Source organism: Boleophthalmus pectinirostris, unplaced genomic scaffold, assembly GCF_026225935.1.
Source record: "Boleophthalmus pectinirostris isolate CB_2022bp ecotype Guang Dong unplaced genomic scaffold, ASM2622593v1 HiC_scaffold_10, whole genome shotgun sequence".
Taxonomy (NCBI): domain Eukaryota; kingdom Metazoa; phylum Chordata; class Actinopteri; order Gobiiformes; family Gobiidae; genus Boleophthalmus; species Boleophthalmus pectinirostris.
This window is the reverse complement of record NW_026570971.1, coordinates 2,785,269-2,810,008: the sequence shown is the minus strand read 5'-3', so window position 1 is coordinate 2,810,008 and position 24,740 is coordinate 2,785,269. Positions and strand designations below refer to the sequence as shown.

The 24,740-nt window shown below is 42.5% G+C and overlaps 1 protein-coding gene across 1 annotated transcript in view; it reads left to right on the top strand.

Moving 5' to 3' along the window:
• msrab (methionine sulfoxide reductase Ab) overlaps positions 1 to 24,740 on the top strand; it is a 124,344-nt gene that overhangs the window by 76,246 nt on the left and 23,358 nt on the right. Inside the window, exon 5 of the mRNA XM_055159066.1 lies at positions 3,925 to 4,031. Within this exon, the coding sequence (XP_055015041.1) occupies positions 3,925 to 4,031 (107 nt within the window). The remainder of the gene's footprint in view (positions 1 to 3,924; positions 4,032 to 24,740) is intronic.

The following is a 24,740-nucleotide window of genomic DNA, read 5'->3' as shown; positions in this document are numbered from 1 at the left end:
GAGGGCCATGCGAGCCTCGTCCCAGGAGAGCGCCGAGGGCCACGGGGACGACACAAACACGAGGAGGGGGCCGACGGCGACGGACACGAACACGAACGGACGGAAAACTGGCTTCTCCTCTCACAAAGAAACATGACAAACTGTTCCAAACCTGCTCGTCCGGAACAGTCTGCAGTGTTCCAACGACTCACCTCATGCATCCTGAGCGTCCTAATGATTCAACTGTATCACAACTAACAACAACTAGCATGTGAACAGTGCACTTCCTGATTTTCAAACCCCCCAAAAATCGTTTTATAATCAGATGCAGACAGTACAATGCAGAATTATTTTGTCCCCAAGAGCAGCTTATACAGTCTATCTGGATCTATATGTCACCAAGTTTAACCAAATAATATTTTTTATACTGAGGGGTTGTTGGTTTTACTCTTTAACTCTTGACTGTGTGATTGTTGCTGTATTTTTCCATGTCCTGTTGATGATTTTACACCAACTTGCCGAGGGTCTGAAGATGGAAATGAGCCACGTCGGCTATAATCTTTACATATTTACATTTTAAAACATTCATTAATATTTGCTGTCCATTCGCAAATAAATATATAAACTGACATTTACTTTTGAGATTTAAATTTTCCAAAAATGTTCAAAAAGACTTTTTCATATGTATTTTTATATATTTGTCTTACATTTTGTGAGAAGTTTCAAATTGATATCTCTAAATTTAAGATGTTTTCCTATTCACTAGTGTCATAGTACTCAAGACCAGACTCGAGATCGCTTTTTTACGGTCTTGGTCTCGTCTCGGACTCGAGTGCATTTAGTCTTGGTCCTGTCTAAGTCTTGATGGCTCTTGGTCTTGGTCTTGTCTCAGACTTGAGGTCTGACACTCAACGAGTACGATCTTATTTCATTACGGTCGGTAAATGTGCAGAGGCTAAATATCACTACAAAACCAGTAAGAGAATGTCACTGTAAATGTTATGAAGTTGAAAAAAAACACTTTGAATTTATTTTTCTGTAAAGAGCCAGAGGAAGTTGGACTAAAGAAGAGCTTCTCAAACTGTGGGTGAGGGTCCAAAGAGTGTTTCAGTGCAGCACAGTTTGCTTGTCTTATTTTAGGCCTAAATGAACATTAACCAGATCAAATGGAGATAGATTCATTAAAACGTTGATATAAATGTGCCAAAATAACTCAAAAATAAAAATAAATGTAGGAAATGATAACGATGGTCTCGATTTGGTCTCGATGGGCCGTGGTCTTGGTCTTGTTTCTGTCTCGACCTTTAAAAATCTTCGCCTTGTCTCGGTCTCAGGTCTTGGTCTCGATCAGTGCGGCGGCTTTGACTACAACACCACTGTTCACCTGCAGCGACGCACTTTAGGAAATCAATACTTAAATTTGAAAAACACAAATCTAATTTAAAATAGTTGTTCCTGATATTAGAGTATTTCATCAACGTGCACTTTGTAACTTAATGATTATAGAACATTATAAACACACTATATTCTGTCTTGAACTTGTGCCGCTTATTTGTGCTTTGGGTTGAACTTTCCCCACGTTTGTCACATGAACCTTGAACCAGAAGCTCACGACGATAACACAGATGAAGTTTGAGACTGAAAAAGAAAATATTACTTTTAATCCGTGTATCATTCGTTCATTCGTTTTTCAATATAAAACCAAAAATAAGAAAATGAAAAAACAACAGTTTTCTTCATTATTTGTCTCCAAAACCAAAATGAAAAAACAGATAACGATTATTTTTTTCAGTTTTTGATTTTGTGTTTACATGAAAAATGGAAAAAACGGATAACAGCCGTTTCCTGTTTACGTGACTTCAGTGACTGCGATGCCGGACTTTGCACCGCGTACAGACTGAACCAGGACTGATCCAGGTCCGAGACCAGAGCGGGACCAGGGTGGACTCCGAGCTTTGACTCTGAGCCTCCGCGGGGTCCGAGCCTCAGCTTCGAGCTCCGGTCCCTGCCGTGGGCTCTGAGCCTCCAGTCTGGTCCCGGTCTGGTCCTGGTCTTGTCTCGTCTCAGTAGCCGCTCTGGTCCCGGTCTGGTCCCGGTCTGGTCCCGGTCTCTGGTCCCGGTCTGGTCCCGGACCTGGTCTATTTGAACCAAAAGCTCTTAGTTTGGTTCGTTTTCGTTGGTGTGAAAGCGTCAGTCGGATGTTTTGCTCCACCTCGGAACCAGCCGCTGGTTCTTGAGTGTGGAGGACTGGAGCAGCCCGTCCGGACCTGTAGTCCACAGAACATTCTCACTTTCCCCGCACAGAACCAGCGCACAGACGATGACACTGGAACCACTCTGATCGCTGGTCCCGGTCTCAGTCCCGCTCTGGTCCCAGTCTGGTCCCGGTCTGGACTCGGACCTGGATCAGTCCTGGTTCAGTCGGTGCTAAAGTCCGGCATCACAGTCACGGAAGTCACGTAAAGGGGAAACGGTCGTTATCTGTTTTTTCATTTTGGTTTTGGAGACAAATAATGAAGAAAACAGTTGTTATTTAATTTTCTTATGTTTGGTTTTATATTGAAAAACTAATGAACGAATGATACACAGATTACTTTTTATCCTCGTCAAACTTTTTCTAAAACGTGAGCTGTAATCCAGGGGGCGCTGTATTCTCCTGAAACACTGACGAACCCCGACTAAAACACCGGGAGAACACAGACGCAGGACCTCGTATATATGTTAAGAGGGCTAACCACTCTGCCACAGCGTCAGCCGCGTTAGACAATACAGAAATAATGAGAATAATGAGAACGCAGACGTATTGTGTCTCCTGACCCTGCGTGCTCCGTCTTTATTAGACATATAGGAGTTTAGCATTAATGACGGGGGCGGGGCCAGGGCTGATTGGGACGCTTCATTACGTCCGAGACAATAACACTCGAATGAAACAAGCGCCGCAAAAGAAAAAAAAAAAAGAGTCTGCGAATGTCCACATTTCACAACACAATCTGAACTGACGGTGTTTGAATGATTTTACCAGGGCCCGACCGATACGTACGGAAACCGAGAGGCGTCACAACGAACGCAAACGCCGCGACAAATACAAATGCAACAACGAACCAAAAAAAAGCCACAACGGAAATGACCGCGGGACTTTATTTTAATGCAAACGCCGCAACAAATACAAAAGCCACAACGGAATGAGACCAGGACCAGACTGGGACTAAGACCAGGACTGAGACTGGGATCAGACCTCAACCAGACCGGGACTGAAACCAGGACCAGACCAGGACTAAGAATGGGACCAGACTGAGACTGAGACTGGTTTAGTCCTGGTTCAGTCCTGGTCTCAGTCGTGGTCTGGTCCTGATCTCAGTCCTAGTCTTAGTCCCAGTCTGGTCCTGGTCTCAGTCCCGGTCTGGTTGAGGAATGAGACCAGGACCAGACCGGGACTAAGACCAGGACTGAGACTGGGATCAGACCTCGACCAAACCGGGACTGAGACCAGGACCAAACTAGGACTGAGACCGGGACCAGGACCAGCACTGAGACCAGGACTGAGACTGGGACCAGACCGAGACTGAGACTGGTTTAGTCCTGGTTCAGTCCATTATCTGTTTTTTTTTTTTTTTTTCCATTATTCATTTGAACACAAAATCAAAAACTGAAAAAAAATGAATCGTTATCTGTTTTGTTTTTTTTTCTTTTTAGTTTTGGAGACAAATAACAAAGAAAACAGTTGTTTTTTCATTTTCTTATTTTTCATTTTATTTTGGAAAAAACTAATGAACAAATGATTCAAATAAAATTGTTCTGTTTTTCACCACAAACCTTTGTTTTATTTGCTGCTCGTTTCCAGGAAGTAAAATGATAAACTTCACCAAAATGTTCAAACTCGTCAAACCTCGGTGTAATTTTGAGTTTAATTTGAGTGAAATGTTTTATTTTGTTTTGTCGTTGCAGGCATGAAGCAGCACGCGGACTTGGGCACTCAGTATCGCTCGGTCATCTTCACGTCCAGCCCGGAGCAACAGGAGGCGGCGCTGAAGAGCAAAGAGGTCTACCAGAAGGTGCACCACCCGCCAAAACGAACACATGTGATAGAAACTAAATAAACAGAATGAAAAATCAAAACAGCAGCGTTAGATATCGTAAACGTGTTAATAGATCTCCGTAATAACACCGAGTTGAAGCTTGAAAAAAAAGCGTTTGAGATATTCACGGTTTCAGCTTCATGTCCCATTTTGAGGACTTAACGCAGCCAGCTTGGATTTTTACTTGAAAACTCTGGGAACATTTCAAAGTCTGAGCCAGAAAAAGCTGCGTTAGGCGAATGTTTGATATCCGACAGTTAAAATATTGATGGTACTTATGTTAGTTTCCCTTTAGTCACTCCAGTCCACCTGCTTCTGTGAGCGTGAACAGTCTGCTCCCGCACGGCCGCGGAGCCTCGAAAGTGCCATAAATGCACTGTTATGTTGTTGTGCTTGTGTTTATTTATTCGTTTATTTATTCATTAGCTCAAGGACAGTGTATATTGACCGACAGCACAACTGTACAATGTGTCGGAGTTAGTCAAGAGGCGAGTTTCCATCTGCAGTCCTTTGCCAGATGTACAGACGGCTCCTTAGAAAAGACGGATTACAATGAGATAAAACGATAAAAAATAAAAATGTAGGTAAGTTTGCTCAGCAGCAACAGTCCAGACAGAGAGACAGAGAACACTTGTGGGTAAAAACAACAAAATATTTTATGAGAAGTGCCTTTTGTTTAGACGGTGACGGCGTTTTTGAGGCTTAAAAACGCAAAAATCTGAAACCATATGAATACGCTCCTCCGCAGTGTTTCCGTCTACACTGCTCAAGACGCAAAACTCTAGTTAGATCTGCTCAGGTCACAGACACGTTTAGGTCACATTAGAGCTGGGTGATATGGATCAAAAAATATATCTCGATATATTTTGCGATATCTCAATATACGATATATATCTCGATATATGTTCAAGAAAAAATAACCCCCTAAAACTGAAAACTGCAAAAACAAATCTGTCAAATTCCACGAAGTCTTTTTTTTACTGAAGTGTAAGAGGTCGACAGTTCATGTAGGAGATTACAAAAAACCCTAATTACATAAATAATAATTTAACTGTAAAATAAAAGAAATAAAACATATTTCCTTCTTTTCATTCATAAATAAAACAACTCAACACAAGCTCATCTTTGTATTAACTCTGTTCTCCAGACCAGAACTAGAACCATGAGCTCGTTCAGCAGAAGAAGCTCAGGATGTTCATTATTTTAACAGATCCATGTTCCAGCGTCAGGATCTGAGGTTTAATCCCACAATCCACTGCAGATCAAACCCAACGATTCAAACACTATTGTACAAGTGACACTGCAACAGATTATTATTAAAATCTTCTGCATAAATAAACTTTACATGACTAAACTTTACAATATATAAACATAATGACTACGAGCCACATCAGCCCGTTTGACATAATAATGTGTTTAATTCAGTTTTGCGCACGTGCATTTACATTTTACAGAAACGAAATTTAAGCTCATGGCTCATTTACATAAACAGCACTTCTCCTGCAGCTCAGCTCGTTCAGCTTCTTTCGGGCTAAAGGACGAGACTCGGTGGAACATGAGGATGTGCTGCTGCTGGTTTTGTCTGTAAATGGTGGAAAAGGTTCGTGGTGCTTGAAGCTTTTCACTGGCACCAACTTTCGGCTTTCACCAGTGACGAGTGAAGGAGACACGAGTGAACAACATCAAGATAAACAAGCGAAGCAGCGAAATCAAAATTGAATATAAGCATTATATCGATATATACGATATGTCACTATCTCGATATATTTAAAATATCGATATATCGCCCACCCCTACGTCACATACATACAGGACACAGAAACAAACATGTCAGATCATTTCCAGCTTTGATAAACTTACAGGAGGCTCCCAACAAATGTCAAGAATCTGCAGAGACTCTATTAGTGAACAGAGAAAGGATCTGCAATCACCTCTGTCAGATTCTGGACGCAGCAGGTCGTCGAGAACCAGTCGATGGTGGGACGACTTTGTGGAAGGAGGAGCTGATGATGGATGATGATGGAGCTGATGTTGCTTTAAGTACAAACACTCACAATCTAATTCCACACACTTTTGCGTCACCGTATGCAGCAGATTTACTCCTGAAAACACTCGTCTAAACGCGGAATAAAAAGTGAAGACGCGACGCCATTTTTGCGTCTTCCGTTCAGACTTTCATCGTATAAACGGAGCCACAAGGTCCAGATAGAGCAGAGCAGTGAAACACGGGCAACAGCAAAAGCAAAGTTTAAGACACGGTGTAAGTGCATCACAACATTAAAACACGCAGCTAAGAAACATTATTAATAGTGTTGGGCAGGTGACTTTTAAAATGTTCCCCTACAGATTACAGATTACAGACCCCAAAATGTAGTTTGTAACGTAATCCATTAAATTACTTAAAGTGAGTAATGTAATCTGAATACTTTGGTTTACTTGATATTGTCAGTTGTTTTTTTTAAACTACATGAATGTATCAACCACATCCTGAAAATTCATGTTTGTTCAGTCTTTATTTGACCATATAAAAAATATTATTGATAGAGAAATGATTTTTATATGAGATCACAGCTGACTTCAGTTATGTTCCACCCGACTGTTAAGTGTCATACTGTATTAGTTTAGTCCTGTTTAGTCCTGGTTTAGACCTGGTTTAGTCCTGGTTTAGTCCTGGTTTTAGTCCTGGTTTAAGTCCTGGTTTAAGTCCTGCTTTAGTCCTGCTTTAGTCCTGATATTAGTCCTGGTTTAGACCTGGTTTACACCTGGTTTAGTCCTGCTTTTAGACCTGGTTTTGGACCTGGTTTAGTCCTGGTTTTAGTCCTGGTTTTAGTCCTGGTTTTAGTCCTGGTTTTAGTCCTGGTTTTAGTCCTGGTTTTAGTCCTGGTTTAGACCTGGTTTAGACCTGGTTTAGTCCTGGTTTAGACCTGGTTTAGCCCAAAATGTGAAAACAGGAAAATATCATCCTGTAATCCCTTTATTTTAACAAAGTAACTGTAATCCAATTACCACTCACTGAAACAGTAACTGTAACTGAATACAGTTACTCATAATTTGTACTCTGATTACGTAATCCCAGTACATGTAATCTGTTACTCCCCAACACTGTTAATCGTAGACTCTGGACAAAAGCTCCATTATTTACAGACGGTTCAAACTCTTGCATGTTGTTAACACAGAACGAATGACAACAAAAGCACAAATTCTCTCTCAAAAGCTGCAGTTTATTAACTGTTAATGTAGGAACAGTGTCCGGGCGACTCAATTAACTTAATTAGATCCTCATTTTGGCTTATTTGAGTATTAGTATTAATCACTTTTTATTTGTAATACTTGGTAGGGTGACCAGAAATTCAAAATAAAAATTTTAAAATTGTTTTTTTTGTGTGGTTGGTAATAATAAAATTGTGAAACGAGTAATTAAGGAAAATTGTTCTGCAGAAACCATTCAGGACTAACATACGAGCCAGTGTAGTTAAATTTTCTTTGTGTTTTGGTCATGTTTAAACAGATTTTTTTTGTATTTTACCAAACAAATTACAATTTTTGCTGCTCAGATGAGTATCTAGTTTTAATAGTAGTTTTAATTAGGGCTGGGTATCATTAAGAAGTTGCCGATACGATACATAGGCCACGATACGATACATATTTCAATACAGTGCACTTTCAGTTCGATACGATATATTTCAAATCCATACTAAAAGTCTTTGTTAAACCACTTTTTGTGAAAAATGTATACGAGACACAAATATTTTAATCATCAAAACAGTGAAAATGTCAAAAGTGTCGCATAAACGAGTTTCCTTCCTCTAAACAAACAACAAAACTGTAGCTGTAACAAAATAATTTAGTAAAATACACCAAAAAATACTCTTGGTGATGTATCATCAAGTTTAACAATACAATATATTGATACTTTGATATTTTTGCAGTTTTAAAATGGATTAGTATTCAATTTTCTAAACTTTTGACCATTCTAAGGCCTAATACTACAAAATAAGACAATATTTACACATTTTTTTGTATAAAATTGTAAAACATTTACAAAGAAATCGTGTTGTGATGATTATTGATGATGAAAAACTATGATATATCAATACAGCAGCCCCACGATATCGATACTGTATCATCACATTAAACGATACATTGATATTTTGATATTTTCACACACCCCTAGTTTTAATATTGATTAGTATTCAATTTTCTATACTTCTGACCATTACAAAATAAGATAAAATTTAAAAGATGTATCAAATTTTAAAGATTTACAAAGAAAACATGTTGTGAGACTTATTGTTGCTGAAAAACTGTCGTTAAATTTACAAATACGCCAGTCAGAAGTCAAAAATTTGTGCATTTATATCCACGTTCGCAGTTTGTTTGGGGGTACGGGCTGTTTTAGTGCTTTCCCTGGACGTCCCTGGAGGTCCTTGGAGGTCCTTGGAGGTCCTTGGACGTCCCTGGAGGTGTCGTGACCCCAGAGTTTGTTTAGCTAATGTTCGTCTTTGGGGTTAATCCCATTTCCATCCACGCCACGCGCCGCTCACAATGCCCCGAAGCGAAGTGCCGGAGGTGGGTCGATAGGTCAGCGCACGCCCCCTGCCCCGCGGTGGTCCTCTGCGTCCCCGTGTCCCCTCGTCCAACGTCCACTCACCCCTCCAGAAACGGCAAGGGACAGATTTGTGGCCTGTATTTATTTTCAGTTTGAAAGTTTTGGCATTTTGTTGTTGTTTTTTTGAGAGAGAAATGCTGAATAAGGCCACGTTCCGACTGCAGGACTTTACGCTCAATTCAGATTTTTTTGTGAAATCCAATATTTTTCCGAGGTCGTTCACATTTCCAGTTAAATTCTCTGGAATCTGTGATCTCCAGTGTGAACTTTAAACGCCCCAAAAGTGTCCCACATGAGCACTAGAGGACACAATGTCATGTGTTCAATGTTTACAGAAGTTATCTAAACTCTGGGCTTGTCTCCCAAAATCTGGTCCAGTTCTTGGTAAAATGGAGAGGCCACTCCGTTTGTTTGAGTTTTTATCCTGCTTGTATTTGGACTTTCTCTGTGGTCAGTCCCAAAGTCTGGAAACGCTCTGCCCCCCCACAGTAGAGAGATTTAAGTGTCGTCTTTTTCTTTTTTTTTTATTTCATTCATAAAGCATAAAAAGACATCGACAGTGTCACAACATCAGACACACAAGAAATGAATGAAAAGGAGCAGAAAGAAGAAACAAATCTTATATCATCTGCTCCCCTTTCCTTTTTCAAGACAAAACATCAACACCGATGGTTAATAAACATTCCATATCAGTTCAGGTGCAATTACTGATCAATTGCAAACAGTAAATCTTCATTTTTATGCACAACAACTTCGTTTTCTTTTTCATACATACACATTGCATTTGATTTTATATGTTTTTTAAATGCCGTCATTGTACTTGATTCTTTTATTTCTTGGTCAAGATTATTCTGTCTGCATGATGTTCAGCAAAAAAACAATTGATCTACAGCGGTCCAGTGTCTTTCTGGACGGTGTGGAACTCAGCCTTGTCAAAGAGTTTAAATACCTGGGGCTGACGTTGGACCCGACACTGACGTTTAAGAAACACATTAAGCGCCTCACAAAAACTGTTAATTTTAATTTAGTGAATCTTAGACAAGTAAGACCCTTTATGACTTTATATGCGGCACGAATGTTTTTACTCTCCATGATTCTGTCTCATATAGACGACTGCAGAACAACACGGTCACTCGCTGCTGGAACAACACTCAAACCCATGGAATCACTTTCTAAAAAAGCCATAAAAATATTGGACAAGAAACCATTCTCATTTCACCACTGCACTATTTTAGACAAGTATAATTTGCTTAATTTTTATAATTTTATTGGTTTTAAATATGGATGTTTTGTCTATAAAGTTTTGCATGGACTGACCCTCCATCCATTACAGGATTTTATTAAAGTAAAGACTGAGTGGAACTAGGGCCACAGCTCAAGAGAACTGTGAGCTCCACACAGACGCTCCACACTCACACAATGTGTGTCTCAGTCAGAGGCACAACATTTTGGAAGTTTGCCACTGTCAATAAGAGAAACTTCAACTCTTGCCACTGTTATGACCCAGCTCGTTGGGGTGAGGGAAGTAACAAAAATAAAACCAAGATGTAAAATGGAATAAATTAAATAATGTTTAATTAACAGAAATGTAAAGGTAAATTAACAAAAGACTAAAAATATACAGAAAACAACCTAAACTAAGAAACAGAACAACAGAATAAACAGAGTTTTGTGCCACAAAAGGAGTCACGCAGGCTTACACAAAACAAGTGGTAAAACTAAGGGACACACTAAACTAAAACACAAGTTCCCCAAATTAAACCACATAAACCCACAAACAGAATCGAGTGACCAAATCAAAAAAAGGCACAAAACAGAACTAAACTAAACTACACACATATGAAACAAAATGGCAGACTGGTCACCAAGGCCAGCAGCCCCGAACAGGTGCTGGTCATCTCCTTAAATAGGGGGCGGTGGCTGCAGGTGAGGTGGGCGTCGTCCTGCCCCACCAATCACGGACCAGGGCTCCTGCAGCAGGAATCCAGGTGTGTCAGACTTATTTAGAACACACAGAACAAACTGGAACTAAGGCCTGGTAACAGCCACCTTCAAGTCCTACTTAAAAGAGCGGCTAAAGAAAAAACAGACTTGTGGACACTTTTAGTATAGATTTGTTACTTGTTTTTGCTTTGTTTAAATTTGTGGTGTTTCCTGCCGAGGGACGACAGATGGAAATGTTCAGTCTTGCTATAATCTGTCATATTTACACTGCAATGTTGTAGATGTTCATTAATATGCACTGTCCCTATTCAATAAATAAATAAATATATAATAAATTCCATAAGTTTACTCCTTTCACAGCGACGCTTCGCTCCATAACCTCAGTTCTGAATCTGTTTTTTTTTTTTTAAACATGTAGGTTCTTTTTAAATTGTCGTGTTTTGTTCTCATCTCAAACAGACTTTGAATATTTACAGGTGACACTCTGCACTTTGCTTTATACACGACTTTGAGGAGACTTAAGTCAACAATATCCTGCATTTTCAACACTTTAATTAAGTTGAACAAATATTGGGTTGGATGGTTCTCTACAATGACTGTTGGTCATCATTCTTAAGGCCCTTTTTTGTACAATAAATAAGTTGTAGGTAAGTTTTACATGTTGAACCCCAAATTTCCACACAGTCCATCAGATCTGGTATAATTATAGAGTTATACAAGGTTAATGATGCTGTACTATTTAGTGAGAAGAACCGGCTTTTAACACCGTGTGAGTCGTGTGCTCCTCTGTGTCTGTGTTATGATTTTGCTTTTATTTGATTTTATAGATTTTATTGTATCATAAGAAGTTGCCGATACGATACATACCTCAATACAGTGCACTTTCAGTTCGATATATTTGAAATCGAGCCCTGATGAAGACCAAGTAGTCGAAACGCGTTGGCGTGACTTTTAATAAATTCACCGCAAATCAGAGCCTCTGCCATAATTTTTCTATTTTACAAGAATCTAAGCCCTACGGTTTGATGAGCACCTGTATGCGTAAGTTTTTTTGATCCAGTGTAGCGCTCCAATTTTGTTGTTTTTATATTTGAAATAGATTCTAAAAGTCTTTGGTAAACACCTTCTTGTGCAAAATGAATGACAAACACAAGCATTTTAATCATCAAAACACTGAAAATGTCAAATGTGCCACATTAAAAAAGTTTCCTTCACCTAAACAAGCAACAAAACTGTAGCTGTAACAACATTTATTAGTGAAATATACCAAAAAATACTCTTGGCGATATATCGATACTGTATCATCATGTTTAAAAGTATGATATATCGGCATTTTTTATATTTTTACAAACATTTTAGCACTTTTAATATTGATTAGTATCCGATTTTCAATATTTTTGACCACTCTAAGGCCTAATACGACAAAAATAAGATCACATTTATGAGTTTTTTTGTATAAAATTTTAAAATTTTTTGACGATTATTGATGCTGAAAACCTATAAAACCATCTTTTGAACGATAAACTGAAATTCATTGAGGAGCAAAGTCCAGGCGTCGCTTTCTGTTTTACTGTTTTAACCAAATTTTAGAAGTTTACCTTTTTGTGGTCTTCGTTTTATTGATCTGTGCATCACTTTAGAAACTGTTTTGTTTGTAAAATGTGCTGATTTGGATTTAGATTTAAAGATTTTGGCTCTGTCCCTGGTGGATCTCTGGTGCGTTTTTGCAGCGCGCCGGCTTTGTTTCCAAATGAGATTCATGAACAATAAGAGGGCTTCTCGTCGTCACGGTTACTTAGGGACGAGGGGTCAGCGGTCGCGTGGGGCGCCTCCGTTGCTGTGGCGACAACCTCTCAACCTTGGCCTTGAGCTGCGGGTCAGAGGTCAAACAGGGAGCGCAGCTGGGATCGGGGTTTTGGAGAGAAAGAGGGGGAGAAAGAGAAGAGGGGGTGAAGGAGAGGTAATGAGATGAGAGGACGACCCCTGACCCCCCCTGACCCCCGCTGACCCCCGCTGACCCCGGCACACTTCGGAAAACGAGGGCGGGTGGCACTACAGCATCTGCACACGGCCCAGATAAATGCGCGCTCATAAACGTAGAAAAAACAAACACTCACGCTTCCTAAAAAGTGAATTTCTTGTGGGTAAAAACGACGAAATATTTAATCAGAAGTGTCTTTCGTTTAGATGGTGACGGCGTTTTTGGGGCTTAAAAACGCAAAAATCTGAAACCACCCTCCAGAGTGGAAAAGTTGAATACGCTCCACCGTAGTGTTTCCATCTACACTGCTCAAGACGCAAAACTCTGGTCAGATGTGCTCAGGTCGTGTGCACGTTTACGTCACATACGTACAGTAAACAGAAACAAACATGTCAGATTCCACACACTTTTGCGTCACCGTGTGCACACAGATTTACTCCCGAAAACACTTGTCTAAACGCGGAATAAAAAGATAAGACGCGACGCCACTTTTGCGTCTTCTGTTCAGACCGTCGTTATATAAACGTAGACTTCGTTGTATCAGTACTTCAAAATAATGTTCTATAAAATACAAGTACAAAGTGAAAAAGTACTTTCTAAACTACACCTCGAGTAAGTCTGCGTGTGATGATTCAAATGGTAAAGTTCTAACATTCTGGGTATTTCTGATGGCCGATGACTGTTCGTGCCCGTTAGTGACAGTTTACATACAGAGTCTATGTGGACACACGTCTAGGGCGTCCTGCATTTTTGCGGCGAGTCTTCAGGCGTCACCGCGATGTGAATCTGGCATCTGGACCCACAAACACCAGAACAAGAAATATACACAGTGTCATTAGCGGAGTATAAATGTATACATTCTGCAACCACCTCGTTGGTCACCAGGACTAAACCAGGACTAAACCAGGACTAAACCAGTGTCATTAGAGTATAAATATAAATGACATCGAGCTTATCTCCTCCGCTGATGGTTTTATGTAATAAATACACTAAAGTCTCTCTCAGCCTGGTCTGACATCATTACAGGAAAAGATCAGGACGGGCACTTGTTTCCAGGGCAATTGACACCCTGGACACGCGTCAAGTATTTTTCGCGTTGAGGGCGTCTAAACTCAAATGCAAAGGCTCCAACTAGAAGTGTCCAGTGTGTTTTTTGACGCTGCGGTTTGAACGTACCATTAGACTATAGAACAGGGGTGTCAAACTCATTTTGGTCCAGGGGTCGTATCCAACTTACTTTGATTCCAAAGGTCGGATCAGAAAACTCATGTCATATAAACCCCAAAAATAACAGTAAGTTCAAATATATGTGTAGAGAAACACAAATCTATTACAGAAATCTTTTTTTAATTGATGAACTCTTTCTTTTACAAAATATTATAATATTATGAACAACCTGAAACTTAAAAAAAAAAAATGCAATTTCAACATAATGTTTTAACATGAACTTGTATGTAAATAGGAATAAGTCAATTTTTGTTGTAAAATCCTGCACTCGGCTCCACTTTTCTCATGTTGGACATTTTTCTGATGAGGGTGTCACGGTCAACAGTCAAAACGATCGTCCTTTAAGAGCGTTTGGAAAGAGACAAGTCTTCATTTGTGCTGCTCTGGTGGGAGGGGCCACGTACAGAGACGCTGGAGACGCTGCTGTGATAAACACTGCAGAAAATTAACAAGATTTTAATAGAAAATATAATTAAAATATTTTAGTAGAAAATCAGCCAAGGGCCAGATTAAAGGTCGCAGAGGGCCGGATCTGGCCCCCTGGCCTTATGTTTGACACCTGTGCTATAGAAGATTGTGCAAACTTATTTATTTCATTCATCAAATAAGAGTACAAAGTCAAAGTACTCTCTACTATGAAAGTGGTGTGTGTGTGAGTGATGGTGATGGTGGTCGGAGGGACCGATGGCGCCGAGTGGCATGGCAGCCGTTCTTCTGTCAGTATGTCCCAGGGCAGCTGTGGCTATGATTGTAGTTTACCATCACCGGGTATGGAGTAAATGAATAACGCTGAATAATGTTCTGTAAAGCGTCTTTGTGACATATGTCTATGAAAAAGCGCTATATAAATAAAGACTTACTTACACAAGTAATTCAAAAAGTTACTCGAGTAAATGTAAGTGAGTACTACCCACCTCTGAAGAAGACAAGCCTGTGACACCCAAAGGCCGAGTTACAGGTCAGCTCTGTGGAAAAGGGTTATGTCACATCACATCAGGTTTGTGCAGTTGTAGTTTTGTTTTGTTTCATGTTTTTGTGTATTTATGGACGATGTGACGTCGGCTTGTGGGCAGAATATTGCACAGAATCTTAGAGTTAATCATAAACACGGTTCAAATAGTGCTCAGGAGAGATCTCTAGATTACCCAAACATGCATGGATGACATCTGTAACCTGTTCATCGATGTTTTTGATGAGGGAATAGTGTTAAAACACGGGAGAAAGCTCCAAAAAGTCCAAAGATTTTGCATAAATATACTGTGTGTGTCCATAGATTGTGGCTGGACTAAAGACTCTGGGCGTCTCCACACAAATGGGACGTACAGCAGAGGAAGCGATGTATAAAACATGTGTCATGAATAATCGATTCAGTGGTGGGCTCTAACTATCTCCAACAGACCAGATGTGAGTCCACAACTCGAGAGGAAACGGCTGATGCAGGCCGAGGTGGAAGAACCGGGGTTTGGGTCTCTGGATTTGTGATTTATTGTTTCAAATCAACCTTCAACAAATCAGATTTAAAAGAAATATTAACTAAACCTGATCAAAGAACCCCTTGCATGTTTGTAGAAGTCTAAACGGGCTCAGGGAGGGCATCTGATACACAGGGAGGTTTGTTCTAGTACAAAGATCTTTAGTGTTGTTGAGGACATTTTGTTACTACTTCACTGGGTTTATTATGACTCAGTTTTATTTTTTTTCGAGGTGTTAGTTTGTTTGTTTTTTGTTTTTTTTTACACATAGAGATTAAAATGAACAGAAATTATTTAAAGTCCTTGAATTTAAAGAAGGTTGTGGGAGGAAACTGACGTCACATTTCAGTACAAATTCTGAAACCACCGTGAAAGTCCTTCTGAACACGCTTCTGTGCAGGTTTGAACCAGAGTTGGGGACTTGGACTCGAGTCAGATCTTGCCTTGAGACTTGATTTGATAAAATGGACTAAGACTTGGGACTCGTCTTGGACTTGACGCTCAGTGACTCTCGACTTGAGTCGGACTTGAGGCCTGTGGCTTGAGAAGACGTGATGCTTCTCCCAAAAAATATATGTTTTTTAGAAAATACTTTTTTCTCCAGTTGATGCATACGGTTCTAGACACGGTGTGTTTAGTTTTGAAACTGTTTTATTATATTATTATTTATAGGGCAGCAGTAGTTCAGTTGGTGGAGCATTCGCCCACTGATCTGAAGGTTGGTGGTTCAATTCCAGTTCTTGACATAAACATCACAGGTTGAGCTCAGATCCACTGACCCACAGGAGCTGGTGTGATTCCAGCTCCCACAGATGAATGCTGCCGTTTTGTCCTTGGGCAAGACACTTAACCCACCTTGCCCACAGTGTCTGTGTGCACTGGTGTGTGAATGTGTGAGTGGTTCCTTGTTGTAAAGCTTTGAGCCTTGAAGGTGGAAAAGCGCTATAGAAAAATGTGACCATTTACCATTAGTTGTGTCAAATTATCGTGTTAATTGTGATTAATTAATTACAGTCATATTTAGCGCGTTATGTTTTTAATCGCGTTAATCTCATTTTTAATCTCTAACTTTACTGTTTCTGTTCGCGAGTTGCCTTATTATAAAATCTGTTTTTATGTGTTGTTAGGACACAGTCGCACTGTGCAGTCCTGCTCCGCTCGCTCCCACAAACAGTTGTAATTTTCATTCTCGTTCTCGCCGCATCTGTGATAAACCTGCACACGTCTGATGTGAAAACATCACGACACAAACACAGAACAGACTCACCTTCACCAGAACATCCCTCTGTCACAGAAAGAACATCGATATTCCACTGAGTCGTGTCCTTTAGTCCAACAGAAGTTGAACCACATCAGCGACACAAGAGCGTTTTTTTTTTTTTTCTTTATTAAATGAGCCATGTGGTTTTAAGTTTAGTTTCTGTGAGATTTGCACAAATCTGCATTAAACACATGATAATGTCAAACGGGCTGATGTGGCTCTAGAGAGTTTATGTTTATATGTTGTAAAGTTGAGTTAATTTATTCAGATTAGTAACAGTAATAATGACGATACTTAAATAAAAACATTAATGAATTCAAATGAAAATACCTCAAGTTGAAGCTTTTCTCAGCAATTTTTAGGTGAGATTAAAATACAGATGAATTTGATTAATTAATTATGATCTGTAATTAATTAATCTCTCCATTTTTTTATTGTTTGACAGCACTATGTTTTAATATCGATGAGTATCTGAGGACTGATTTTTGAACATTTTTAGATCAGGGCTGATGTTTTAATAATTTGACATTGAGTTTGTTTTTTTATATTTTTTATTCGTCCTTTCGTCGTTGCAGCTGAAGTCTTTGCACCGTGAGCCTGTGGTCGACTCACATCTTTACATTCACTGTCCACTTCTGCATCATCAAATGTTTATGTGAGGCTCATGTCATCCAGAGGGCACTAACCCTCTCCTCCTCCTCATCCTCCTCTTCCTCCTCTTCCTCTCTCTCTCTCTTCCATCTCTCTTCAGTCTCTTTTTCCCCTCCTCAGCTCTCTCCTCCCCCTCCCTCTCCACCCCTTTCTTGTTCCTCCCCTCCCCCTCTTCTCCCTCTCTCCTTCCTCTCTCTTCTGCCTCTCCCTCCTCTCGTCTTCCTCTCTTTCCCTGCTCTCTCTCCTCCTCTCTCTTCTCTCTCTCTCTTTTTCTTCTCTCTCTCCTCTCTTTCACCCATGTCTTCAGCTCTTTTCTTCCTCTCTTCCCCTGCTCTCTCTCTTCCCCTCTCTTTTCTCTCTCTCTGTTCTCTCTCTCTCATCTCTTTCTCCCTTGTCCTCCTCTCTCTTCATCCTCTCTTTCCCTGCTATCTCCCCTCTCTTCTCTCTCTCTCTTCTCTCTCTCTCTTCTTTCTCTCTTTCTTCTCTCTCTCTTCTCTCTCTTCTCTCTTTCCCTGCTCTCTCCTCTCTCTCTCTCTCCCCTCTCTTTCACCCATGTCCTCCCCTCTCTTCTCTCTCTCTCTTTCTTCTCTCTATCTCTCTTCTCTCTCTTTCTTCTCTCTCTCTCTCCTCTCTCTCTTCTCTCTCTTTCTCTCTCTTTCTTCTCTCTCTTTTTCTCCTCTCTCTCTTTTCTTCTCTCTCTTTCTCTCCTCTCTCTCTCTCTCCCCCCTCTCTTTCACCCATGTCCTCGCCTCTCTTCTTCCTCTCTTTCCCTGCTCTCTCTCTTCCCCTCTCTTCTCTCTCTCTCTTCTCTCTCTCATTTCTTTCTCCCCTGTCCTCCCCTCTCTTCTCCTTCCCTTTCCCCGTTTTCTCTCTCCTCCCCTCCCCCGTCTTCTCCCCCTCTCTCTCCCTCTCTTTTCTGCCTCTCCCGACTCTCATCTACTTCTCTTTCCCCTCTCTTTCACCCCTGTCCTCCTCTGTTTTTCTCTCTCTCTTTTCCCACTCTTTCGCTCCTCTTCTCCCTCTCTCCTCCCCTTCCTTCTCTCTCGTTTTCCCCTCCTTCTCCCTCCTCTTTTTCTCCACACGTCTCCCCCCTTCTCCTGTTTTTTTTCAGCTCACTCTTCTCTTGCATCCCTCTTCTCTCTCCCTCTCTCTCTCTCTCTCTCTCTCTCTCTTCTGCTCCCTCGCTCGTCTAAACTCTGCTGACTTCACTCATCTGTCAGGCTCCTCGGTGGCTCCCTCCTGCTTCTCTTTCTCTCCTTCACCCTTCCCCCACTCTCTTCTCCCTTCTCTTCTTTCCTCTCCTGTTTCTCTCCTTTCTCTCTCTCCTTCTGTTTCTCTCTCCTTTCCCTCTCTCTTTCTGTCTCCTCCCTCTCTCCTCTTTCTCCTCTCTCTCCTTTCCCTCTCTCTTTCTCTTTTTTCTCTCTGTCTTTAAAACACATCGCACTAAAATGTTTTCACCACCACATAAACCGTCATGAATTTACTGAGTAATTGTTACAACTTTTACTTTTTCTTTTCTTTCACATTTATGTAAATAAATTCAGTAAAATATATAAAATATTGTCGTAATCACTTGCATCGCTGTGATGAAGGTGGGCGAGGTGGGTTGAGTGACTTGCCCAAGGACACAGCCGCAGCATTCATCTGTGGAAGCTGGAATCGCACCTCCAACCCGCAGTATCAACCTCACGGTACGATATTTATTGCAATAGGCGAGTTTCATTGTTGACAAAAGTGCGCGTTGCTGCTGGGAATTATTTTGGTCGGCGGCAAGAAACACTAATTCAACATGACGGACGGAGGAGAAAGCACGTAAAGGGTATTGATCCGGGTTATTTATCCAGTCTAACGGCAGACGACCCAAGACCATTTGACCAGAAATTGGTCATAAGCATTAGGGGTGTGCAAAAATATCGGAATATCGATATATCGTATCGTTTAATGTGATGATACAGTATTGATATCGTGGGCTACTGTATCGATATATCACCAAGAGTATTTTTAGGTGTGTTTTACTAAATTATTTTGTTCCAGCTCCAGTTTTGTTGCTTGTGGAGTGAAAGGAAACTCGTTTATGCGACACATTTGACATTTTTACTGTTTTGATGATTAAAATGTTTGTGTTTCATAAGAACTTTGCACAAGAAGTGATTTAACAAAGACTTTTAGTGTCACAGCCACGATTTAGACTTTATTTTTTACTGAACCGTATCGAATCGACTTGAAATATATCATATCGAATCGAAAGTGCACTGTATCGAGGTATGTATCGTATCGTGGCCTGTGTATCGAGGTATGTATCGTATCGGCAACTTCTTAATGATACCAGCCCTAATAAGCATCGACGGACGCCAAATCACCCTTTTCAACCCCGACAGAGCCGGACCAAACCAAATTTCTGCTCGGAATCGCCAACTACCGTATTTTCCGTGCGATTAGGCGCGAAAAACAACAGTGCGTCTTATAACCCGGAAAATACGGAACCTGGACAAATATTCACTTGGGCGATATCCACAATGACTTGGTGGAAACTCCTGGGACATTCACAGCAGAAAAGATGAAAACCTCCAAGAGTCTGGATGTGTTGTTGAACTTGTTGGAGTCCACGGTTTGTTAGGATCTTCTACGTTTGCTCTGCGGATGTTTGAAAGTCGTTTAATTCACCGTTAGCGGTTCTTTTCACTCGGAATACGAAAAAGACATTTTCCTTCTTCCGTGCTTCTATTTGTGCATCTGATAATGCAGCAGGAATTTACCATTATCGGGGATAAATACGCGAGGTTACACACTGTGTTTCTTGCCTCCGACCAAAATATTTCCCAGCAGCAACACGGGCTTTTAATAACAATGACGTCAGCTGAAACTCGCCTATATTGAGGGAAAACTCACACTTAGAGATGTAACAATATCCAAATCTCTTGGCACGATATTTTCACGATATCTCACTGTACGACTATTTTTTCCTCTTAAAACGCCTTGACAAGACTTAATCCAAAGAACTAAGACTTCAAAATGTTAGAACTGTTATTTCTTCTTGTCGTCTGCACTGAAATGGAGCAAAGGATCATGGTCTATGTAGTTCCCTCTGTCTTTTTTTAGCTGTTGCTGCATCATAACTTTTCATTTAAGCACGAGACTTGTGATTCGATATATTGTGATGATCCACGGTATTATTGTGAGAACTTTGACGAAACGATATCACGATATTTCGGTTATCGTTAGAAGAAGTGATTGTTTTTGGCTCTGAACCTCTGGACCTTCTGCGTTTGCGACTTTGGGACAGGACCGTGTTGTGACTGGGTGAAATCGTCACGTTCTTTTGAGGAGAGAGAAAAGACCTGCAGAGGAGCTAACCACTCTGCCTTAACTTCTTAGGTTCTTTTTAAAGACAATGCAGTAAAGTGTATTTACCTTGTTGACATGTTTCGGCTGCTGCTGCATCTTCAGAACTGTCACCGGTGTTGGTGGTGACGTGTCGTATATCAGCTGTTGTTACTTCCTGTAGGTGTGGTCAGACCTGATGGACCTGCAGGTCGCTCAGACTGACCACGCCTCCCGTCGCCCGGTGTCTCTGGAGGAGGGTGTCCCAGGTGTGTGAAAGGAGGAACGCTCCGTCATCACGGTTAATGCTGTCCGTGCCTCGTTTCCTGATTTCAATGGCCTCCTTGATCCATCAGGTCTGACCACGCCCACAGGAAGTAACAACAGCTGATATACGACACGTCACCACCAACACCGGTGACAGTTCTGAAGATGCAGCAGCAGCCGAAACATGTCAACAAGGTAAACACACTTTACTGCATTGTCTTTAAAAAGAACCTAAGAAGTTAAAGTATATAAGAAGACAAAATGAACATCATTGGCTTAACCACTTTGCCACTGCCTTTCACCGTGAGATCAGAGTCACGCTGCTTCGTCACGGCGCCATCTTCAGACGTTTTCTCTGACTCACTGCCAGTGTTGGGGAGTAACAGATTACATGTACCGGAGTAATCAGAGTACAAATGATGAGTAACTGTATTCAGTTACAGTTACTGTTTCAGTGAGTGGTAATTGGATTACAGTTACTTTGTAACTTAAATGGATTACACGGCGGCATTTCCTGTTTTCACATTTTGGGCTAAACCAGGACTAAACCAGGACTAAACCAGGTCTAAACCAGGACTAAACCAGGACTAAACCAGGTCTAAACCAGGTACTAAACCAGGACTAAACCAGTAAACCAGGTCTAAACCAGGACTAAAGGTCTAACCAGGTACTAACCAGGACTAAAACCAGGTCTAAACCAGGACTAAACCAGGTCTAAAACCAGGACTAAACCAGGTACTAAACCAGGACTAAACCAGGTCTAAACCAGGACTAAAAGGTCTAAACCAGGTCTAAACCAGGACTAAACCAGGACTAAAACCAGGTCTAAACCAGGACTAAACCAGGTCTAAACCAGGACTAAACCAGGTCTAAACCAGGACTAAACTGGGTCTAAAACCAGGTCTAAACCAGGACTAAAACCAGGACTAAACCAGGTCTAAACCAGGACTAAAACCAGGACTAAACGAGGTCTAAACCAGGACTTAAATCCTGCTGTGTGGACGTGTTTCTTCTTCTTCTATCAATAATATTTTTAATTTGGTTCAGTAAAGTCTGGACTTTTTTATTTTCTTTTATCAGACAAAACTTCTTATGTGAAGATTTCCTCGTCTTTGTTTTTCTACAGTAAATCAAGTAATCCAAAGTATTCAGATTACATTACTCACTTTAAGTAATTTAATGGATTACGTTACAAACTACATTTTGGTGTGTGTAATCTGTAATCTGTAGGGGATTACATTTGAAAAGTCACCTTCCCGACACTGCTCACGCGTTTAGATTCGGCCCAAACCCGATCACCTCCGGGAGAGACGCTCTCGGGCCGCGGACACCACGTCTCCCCGACACCTCGACCGAGCCTCCGAAAAGCGTCTCCGTCGTTCGGACGTGTGCAGACGTCCTCGCTCCCGCCGCGATGAACGATGAACCCGGAGCAGAGCGTCTTGTGCGGGGCTTTCACTTTCTCAACTTGAGCCGCCTGAGAAGAGGGAGAAGAGCCGGGTTAGGAGCACGGAGGAGGAGAGAGGAGCGGGGGGACGGCGGGGTGGGGCGGATGGAGGGAGCGGAGGAAAGGAGGCGAAGGAGGAGAGGAAGGAGAGGAAGAAGGGGGCGCGCTGTAATGAAATTTGAAATTCGCAGAACATCAAAGGCTTGTGGAGCTGCGCCGCCGAGGCAAAACCCCCTCCTCCCTCCATCCCGCGCTCCATCCCTCGCTCCGTCTCTCTCTCCCCAGAGCGGGATGAGAGGAGGAGGAGGGAGAGAGGGGGATGAGGAGAGGGATGTGAAGGGTTGATTAGGAGGACGTGTGGAGGTGGGGGGGGTGGGGAGGACGGGGCGGGGGGTCTCGTACCGGCGCTCCAAAAAACAAAAGGCTTCGCGGAGCCAGAGCGGATCCGTGCGTCGTCGGCGCCGCCGCGGGCCTCGCGGGGCTCGCTGCCGCCCCCCGATAACGCGGGGTGCAGAGGAAGGGGGGATTGGTGCAGAGGAGGGTACAGGAGGTTTTGAGGAGGTGCAGAGGGGTGGAGAAGAGACATAGAGGGTGCAGAGGAGGAAGGGTGGATGCAGAGGAGGTATAGAGGAGGAAAGAGGGGTGTAAAGGAGGTTTAGAGGGTGGTGCAGAGGAAGTGCAGAGAGGTGCAGAGAAGGTATAGAGGGTTGTAGAAGAGGTATAGAGTGTAGAGGAGGTTTAGATGAGTGCAGAGGAAGTATAGAGGAAGTATAGAGGGTGTAGAGGAGGGTAGAGGGGTGGAAAAGAGATATAAGAGGGTGCAGAGGAGGGTAGAAGGGTGTAGAGAAGGGTAGAGGAGGTGCAGAGGAGGTATAAAGGAGGGTAGAGGGGTGGAGAAGAGATATAGAGGGTGTAGAGGAGGGAAGGTGGATGCGGAGGGGTACAGATGAGGGTCAGACAGGGGCAGAGGAGGGAGAGGGATGCAGAGGAGGTGTAGAGGAGGATAGAGGGGTGTGAAGGAGGCATAGAGGCTTGCAGAGGAAGTGCAGAAGGGTGCAGAGGAGATATAGAGGAGGAGAGAGGGGTGTAAGGGAGGTGTAGAGGGTTTTAGAAGAGGTATAGAGTATAGAGGAGGTATAGAGGAGTGCAGAGAAGGTATAGAGGAGTGCAGAGAAGGTATAGAGGGGTGCAGAGGAGGGTAAAGGGGTGGAGAAGAGATATAGAGGGTGTAGAGGAGGAAAGATGGATGCAGATGGAAACAGATGAGGGTCAAACAGGACAGAGGAGGAAGAGGGGTGCAGAGGAGGTATAGACGAGCGCAGAGGAGGTATAGAGGTTGTAGAGGAGGATAGAGGAGGTGTAGAGGGTGTAGATGACATGTAGAAGGGTGCAGAGGAGGGTAGGTGGGTGCGGAAAAGAGATATAGAGGGTGTAGAGGAGGAAAGATGGATGCAGAGGGATACAGATGAGGATCAAGCAGGGCAGAGGAGGGAGAGGGGTGCAGAGGAGGAAGAGGGTTACGAAGGAGGTAGAGAGGAGTGTAGAAGAGGTATAGAGGAGGATACAAGAGATACAGATGGGTGCAGAGGAGGATAGAGGGTGCAGAGAGCTCACTGTGGTCCCCTGATAAGGACAGATCTCATAATGAGCGTGAAAGGATAAAGCAGCTGGTGCAGAGGAGGGAGAAGGGTGTCGAGGAGGACAGAGGAGGATAGAGGAGAGCAGAGAGGTGCAGAGGAGGTGTAGAGGAGAGTAGAAAGGCATAGAGGAGGTTAGAGAACTCACTGCGCCCTTTGATAAACATAGAACTGTGTGTGAAAAATGCAGAGGAGGATTAAGGAGTGGAGTGTGTAGAGGGTGTAGAGGAGGACAGAGGAGGGACAGAGGAGGACAGAGGAGGATAGAGGAGGTACAGAGGAGGTACAGAGGAGGACAGAGGAGGTACAGAGGAGGGGAGACAGAGGAGGACAGAGGAGGACAGAGGAGACAGAGGAGGTACAGAGGAGGACAGAGGAGGTACAGAGGAGGACAGAGGAGGTACAGAGGAGGACAGAGGAGGACAGAGGAGGACAGAGGAGGTACAGAGGAGGACAGAGGAGGTACAGAGGAGGACAGAGGAGGAGGTACAGAGGAGGACAGAGGAGGACAGAGGAGGTACAGAGGAGGACAGAGGAGGTACAGAGGAGGACAGAGGAGGATAGAGGAGGTACAGAGAGGAGGGAGGTACAGAGGAGGTTACAGAGGAGGACAGGTACAGAGGAGGTCAGGAGGACAAGGAGACAGAGAGAGAAGAGGAGATACAGAGGAGGACAGGACTCCTCTGCACCCTTTACTCTGCACCCTCTTCCCCCTCTCCTCTTCCTCCTCTACCCTCCTCTATACCTCCTCTGCCCTATTTGCCTCCTCTTCCCCTTCTCCTCTGCCTCCTCTTCCTCTGCTTTCTCTCCTCTTCCTCCTCTGCACCTTCTTCTGTCTCTCTTCTGCTTCTGGCTCCTCTGCACCCTC